Source organism: Oncorhynchus mykiss, chromosome 15 (assembly GCF_057628025.1).
Source record: "Oncorhynchus mykiss isolate SJ-2025 chromosome 15, ASM5762802v1, whole genome shotgun sequence".
Lineage (NCBI taxonomy): Eukaryota > Metazoa > Chordata > Actinopteri > Salmoniformes > Salmonidae > Oncorhynchus > Oncorhynchus mykiss.
In genome coordinates, this window is record NC_143036.1 from 15,420,247 (window position 1) to 15,427,500 (window position 7,254).

The 7,254-nt window shown below is 45.5% G+C and overlaps 1 protein-coding gene across 1 annotated transcript in view; it reads right to left on the reverse strand.

The window, feature by feature from the left end:
• The window catches only part of LOC110489675 (brother of CDO), a 48,527-nt gene that overhangs the window by 15,146 nt on the left and 26,127 nt on the right, over nucleotides 1–7,254 (reverse strand). Inside the window, exons 2-3 of the mRNA XM_021562436.3 lie at nucleotides 6,970–7,107; nucleotides 6,485–6,766 (exon numbers count right to left, since the gene is read on the reverse strand). Of these exons, the coding sequence (XP_021418111.3) occupies nucleotides 6,485–6,766; nucleotides 6,970–7,090 (403 nt within the window). The 5' untranslated portion in view covers nucleotides 7,091–7,107. The remainder of the gene's footprint in view (nucleotides 1–6,484; nucleotides 6,767–6,969; nucleotides 7,108–7,254) is intronic.

A 7,254-nucleotide genomic window follows, 5' to 3' on the forward strand; every position in this document is an offset into this window, starting at 1 on the left:
TGACATAATACTCTTCCTGGGGTCTACACAGAACATGAAACATTACATAATACTCTTCCTGGGGTCTACACAGAACATGAACCATTACATAATACTCTTCCTGGGATCTACACAGAACATGACATAATACTCTTCCTGGGGTCTACACAGAACATGAAACATGACATAATACTCTTCCTGGGGTCTACACAGAACATGAAACATGACATAATACTCTTCCTGTGGTCCACACAGAACATGACATAATACTCTTCCTGGGATCTACACAGAACATGACATAATACTCTTCCTGGGGTCTACACAGAACATGAAACATTACATAATACTCTTCCTGTGGTCCACACAGAACATGACATAATACTCTTCCTGGGATCTACACAGAACATGACATAATACTCTTCGTGGGGTCTACACAGAACATGAAACATGACATAATACTCTTCCTGGGGTCTACACAGAACATGAAACATGACATAATACTCTTCCTGGGGTCTACACAGAACATGAAACATGACATAATACTCTTCCTGTGGTCCACACAGAACATGAAACATGACATAATACTCTTCCTGTGGTCCACACAGAACATGACATAATACTCTTCCTGGGGTCTACACAGAACATGAAACATGACATAATACTCTTCCTGGGGTCTACACAGAACATGAAACATGACATAATACTCTTCCTGTGGTCCACACAGAACATGAAACATGACATAATACTCTTCCTGGGGTCCACACAGAACATGACATAATACTCTTCCTGTGGTCCACACAGAACATGAAACATGACATAATACTCTTCCTGGGGTCTACACAGAACATGAAACATTACATAATACTCTTCCTGGGGTCCACACAGAACATGAAACATGACATAATACTATTCCTGGGGTCTACACAGAACATGACATAATACTCTTCCTGGGGTCCACACAGAACATTACATAATACTCTTCCTGTGGTCTACACATAACATGACATAATACTCTTCCTGGGGTCTACACAGAACATGACATAATACTCTTCCTGGGGTCTACACATAACATGACATAATACTCTTCCTGGGATCTACACAGAACATGACATAATACTCTTCCTGGGGTCTACACAGAACATGAAACATGACATAATACTCTTCCTGGGGTCTACACAGAACATGACATAATACTCTTCCTGGGATCTACACAGAACATGAAACATGACATAATACTCTTCCTGGGGTCTACACAGAACATGAAACATGACATAATACTCTTCCTGGGATCTACACAGAACATGACATAATACTCTTCCTGGGGTCTACACAGAACATGAAACATGACATAATACTCTTCCTGTGGTCCACACAGAACATGAAACATGACATAATACTCTTCCTGGGGTCTACACAGAACATGAAACATGACATAATACTCTTCCTGTGGTCCACACAGAACATGAAACATGACATAATACTCTTCCTGGGGTCCACACAGAACATGACATAATACTCTTCCTGTGGTCCACACAGAACATGAAACATGACATAATACTCTTCCTGGGGTCTACACAGAACATGAAACATTACATAATACTCTTCCTGGGGTCCACACAGACCATGAAACATGACATAATACTCTTCCTGTGGTCCACACAGAACATGACATAATACTCTTCCTGTGGTCCACACAGAACATGAAACATGACATAATACTCTTCCTGGGGTCCACACAGAACATGACATAATACTCTTCCTGTGGTCCACACAGAACATGAAACATTACATAATACACAACATTAATAGACAAGACCAGCTCAAGGGCTGAACTACATGAATGGGTGTGTGCATGTGTCTGTATGTAAGTACCCCTCCTGTGCATATATGCTAGTCTGTATGTTCCTGCTTGCGTGTGTATGTGTGCTGCAGTCCCCGTGTGAGTGGGATGCTGGACTAGCAGGATTGATGGTATTTATAAAGTGGAGCTGGCCTCTAAATACTCAAAGACAGACTCTGCATCCAACATCTTTATGTGCAGAGGTAGGGGGCAGTAGGAACACTCTGTGTGTGTGTGTGTGTGTGTGTGTGTGTGTGTGTGTGTGTGTGTGTGTTTGTGTGTGTTTGTGTGTGTGTGTGCGTGCGTGCGTGCGTGCGTTACTGCTACAGACATTCATGACGTTGATGTATGCATGTTTTTACCAGTGTGTGTTTTTGTAATCATGTACTTCACAGTGTGTATTGTATAGACCTATACTCTGTGTTCTTGGGGCTTGTCCGTCTGTCTGTCTGTTAGGGGGGTGTTGGTTGTCTACAAAGGTAGTCAAGCAGGAAGTTTTAAATAATGTGAAAACAGATTGGTCCCAGCGGGAGAGGGCTCAGAAAGATTATTCGGAGTTAGATAGCAGGGAGGGGGGCGGGGAAGGAGGGGGGGCAGGGTTCATAGCTTTCACCTGGATTCACCTGGTCAGTCTATGTCATGGAAAGAGAAGGTGTTCATCATGTTTTGTACACTCAGTGTACATTTAGCAATTACATCTAATGCTGCATGGAGGAAGTTTGAGCATGAAGTTACACACAAACACCTACTGACTAATACACACAGAGACACTCACTCCTGACACCTACTGACTGATACACACAGAGACACTCACTCCTGACACCTACTGACTAATACACACAGAGACACTCACTCCTGACACCTACTGACTAATACACACAGAGACACTCACTCCTGACACCTACTGACTGATACACACAGAGACACTCACTCCTGACACCTACTGACTAATACACACAGAGACACTCACTCCTGACACCTACTGACTAATACACACAGAGACACTCACTCCTGACACCTACTGACTGATACACACAGAGACACTCACTCCTGACACCTACTGACTAATACACACAGAGACACTCACTCCTGACACCTACTGACTAATACACACAGAGACACTCACTCCTGACACCTACTGACTAATACACACAGAGACACTCACTCCTGACACCTACTGACTAATACACACAGAGACACTCACTCCTGACACCTACTGACTAATACACACAGAGACACTCACTCCTGACACCTACTGACTAATACACACAGAGACACTCACTCCTGACACCTACTGACTAATACACACAGAGACACTCACTCCTGACACCTACTGACTAATACACACAGAGACACTCACTCCTGACACCTACTGACTGATACACACAGAGACACTCACTCCTGACACCTACTGACTAATACACACAGAGACACTCACTCCTGACACCTACTGACTAATACACACAGAGACACTCACTCCTGACACCCACTGACTGATACACACAGAGACACTCACTCCTGACACCTACTGACTGATACACACAGAGACACTCACTCCTGACACCTACTGACTAATACACACAGAGACACTCACTCCTGACACCTACTGACTGATACACACAGAGACACTCACTCCTGACACCTACTGACTGATACACACAGAGACACTCACTCCTGACACCTACTGACTGATACACACAGAGACACTCACTCCTGACACCTACTGACTAATACACACAGAGACACTCACTCCTGACACCTACTGACTGATACACACAGAGACACTCACTCCTGACACCTACTGACTGATACACACAGAGACACTCACTCCTGACACCTACTGACTAATACACACAGAGACACTCACTCCTGACACCTACTGACTAATACACACAGAGACACTCACTCCTGACACCTACTGACTGATACACACAGAGACACTCACTCCTGACACCTACTGACTAATACACACAGAGACACTCACTCCTGACACCTACTGAATGATACACACAGAGACACTCACTCCTGACACCTACTGACTAATACACACAGAGACACTCACTTCTGACACCTACTGACTGATACACACAGAGACACTCACTCCTGACACCTATTGACTGATACACACAGAGACACTCACTCCTGACACCTAACGCTCAGCAGGAGTGAGAGAGAAAAGAAAGTAACAGAGGGAAAGAGAGAACGTGAGGAGTGAAAGAGAATGAGAGGGGGGAAGAGAGAGAATGAGAGGGTGAAGAGAGCGAATGAGAGGGTGAAGAGAGAAAGACAATAAAAGAGAGAGAGAAAGAATGTGAGGTAGAGAGAGGGAGACTGGAGACTGTGACATCACCTCTCATCTTGTGAGGGGACCCTGTCTCAACTGGCTTAAAAACACCTCCTGTTTCTCAGCTCACACACTATATGAAAACACGACACACCCACTCTCTAAAAACTACACACACAGTCACACACTCACACAGGCCTAACACACAACCTCACACAGGCCTAACACACAACCTCACACAGGCCTAACACACAACCTCACACAGATCTAACACACAACCTCACACAGGCCTAACACACAACCTCACACAGGCCTAAAACACAACCTCACACAGGCCTAACACACAACCTCACACAGGCCTAAGACACAACCTCACACAGGCCTAACACACAACCTCACACAGGCCTAAGACACAACCTCACACAGGCCTAACACACAACCTCACACAGGCCTAACACACAACCTCACACAGGAATAACACACAACCTCACACAGGCCTAAGACACAACCTCACACAGGCCTAACACACAACCTCACACAGGCCTAACACACAACCTCACACAGGCCTAAGACACAACCTCACACAGGCCTAAGACACAACGTCACACAGGCCTAACACACAACCTCACACAGGCCTAACACACAACCTCACACAGGCCTAAGACAACCTCACCAAACATTCTCTCTCTCTGCCTACCTACTACCTGTTTTTGGTAGTTTTCCTCGCTACTTTCCTTCCATTTATAGCATGAGGTCAGTGATAAAGTAGTCTACTGTACTACAGTCAAGAGATGAAAGCCTACCATTGACTATGTACATACCCAGCTTACGACAGAGCTGCAGGAGTTGTGACTCGTTTTTGTCTCTCTCTCTCTCTCACACACACACACAGACACACACACACACACACACATCCTTATCTTCCCCTCACAAGAAAAGCAGCCCTCTCCCCAATTACAGGACCATAACTCCTGCGTCACAGGAATGTGGTGTCGTGGGGAGAAGAGCTGAGAGTCAGGGAGGAGGTCCCACCACCAGGCTTCAGGGTCACATTCTCCAGGCAGACCCCCTCTCAGTTCCTCTCTGTCCCCGAGAGTGATACACACTACCACTACACACCCTTATTATTCACTACTCCATCAAACCACATCTGTTATTTGGCACATGCGCCGTGAACAACAGGTGTAGACCAACAGTGAAATGTTTACTTCACGGGCCCTTCCCAATAATGTAGAGAGAAACAACAGGTGTAGACCAACAGTGAAATGTTTACTTCACGGGCCCTTCCCAATAATGTAGAGAGAAACAACAGGTGTAGACCAACAGTGAAATGTTTACTTCACGGGCCCTTCCCAATAATGTAGAGAGAAACAACAGGTGTAGACCAACAGTGAAATGTTTACTTCACGGGCCCTTCCCAATAATGTAGAGAGAAACAACAGGTGTAGACCAACAGTGAAATGTTTACTTCACGGGCCCTTCCCAATAATGCAGAGAGAAATAATAGAAAAATGATAACACGAGGAATAAATCCACAATGAGTAACGATATCTTGGATATATATGTGGAGGGGTACGAAGGTAATTGAGGTAGATATGTACACATAGATAGGGGTAATAGGAGAGATAATAAGCAGTAGCAGAGCAAAGGGGGGTCAATGCAGAGCGCCCGGGTAGCTGTTTGGGTTTGGTTAACTTCTCTAGCAGTCTATTTAGCATCCACACGATGGAGTCCCGTTACACTACAGTCCTCTTCTCTGCCCTTGCCAACAGTCTACTGGTTAACCAACAGCTACACTTTAAAAACAGATTGTGTTTTTTTATGACCGGTTTTTGTACAATAGTATGTTCAGTTGGATACAGTGTTTTCCCACATTCAAATAACTTGGCATAAGGATTGGTATATATACTTAAAGCCAATGTAGGGAGAGTGTTGAAAATTAGCACAAATACTCACACTATGGTGAAACCTACACATCGGGTGTCATGCCCTGACCACAGAGAGCCTTTTATTCTCTATGTTGGTTAGGTCGGGGTGTGACTAGGGTGGGTTATCTAGGTCATTGTATATCTATGTTGGCATGGTATGGTTCCCAATCAGAGGCAGCTGATTATCGTTGTCTCTGATTAGGGATCATATTTAGGCAGCCTTTTCCCACTGGGGATTTGTGGGATCTTGTTTTTGTGTAGTGCCTGTGAGCACTGCATTGACTTCACATTTCGTTTGTTCTGTATTGTTTTGGTGAGTTTCATTTATTAAACATGTGGAACTCTACGCACGCTGCGCCTTGGTCCGACCATTATTACCACAAACGTGACATCAGGTGATACTTTATGTGTTTGGATGTTATATAAACCTTAAATGCATGAACAACAACTCACTGGCAGCGGTGACATTGGCGGGCACACTGGCCAGGGCCCCTGCGTTGGTGCTGGCCACACACTGGTACCTGCCCAGGGTGAGGTTAGTGAGGGCGGGGATGAGCAGAGTGCCAGGCTCCAGTACCACCCCCAGTTCCCCAACAGCCCCGGCAACCAGCTCGTGTCCGTTCAGCCGCCAGCTGATGTTGGCTGAGGGGGGTTGGGTGCTGCACCTCAGAATCACACTTCCCCCTAGCTTCTGGACCACCGACAGAGGCTCCTCTGTGAACACTGGTACTTCATCTGATAGAAAGGAATGAGAGAGGACGAGGGATGAGAGAGGGATGAGAGACACTGCCGTACACCTATTTAAACTGTGTGAAGTCATCCTATTCTCCATCTACCTACATGGGATTGAATCCTTAATTCTGATGTTAGTATCTCTCTAACTATCCCTGTTTCACTGTTGAGATGTTGTGACATCACATGACCAGTGCTCTACTCACCAGTTGCACCATTGACGGTGGCACCGCCCTGTAGGCAGCACAGCAGCACTGCACTCAGAGCACACAGCACTCGTGCCCGTCGCTTTCTCATCCACGGAGTCCAGTCTAATGTTCCAGACATCTTCCATACACTACCCCCTGGTGGAGGGAGAGGGAGAGGTCAGATGGTCATACACAGATTTAAGACACTCAAAACAAACAGTGTGAATCCACTGAATCACAAATGGGCACACACACACACACTCAAATACACACACACTCTCACACACACACTCTCTCTCTCTC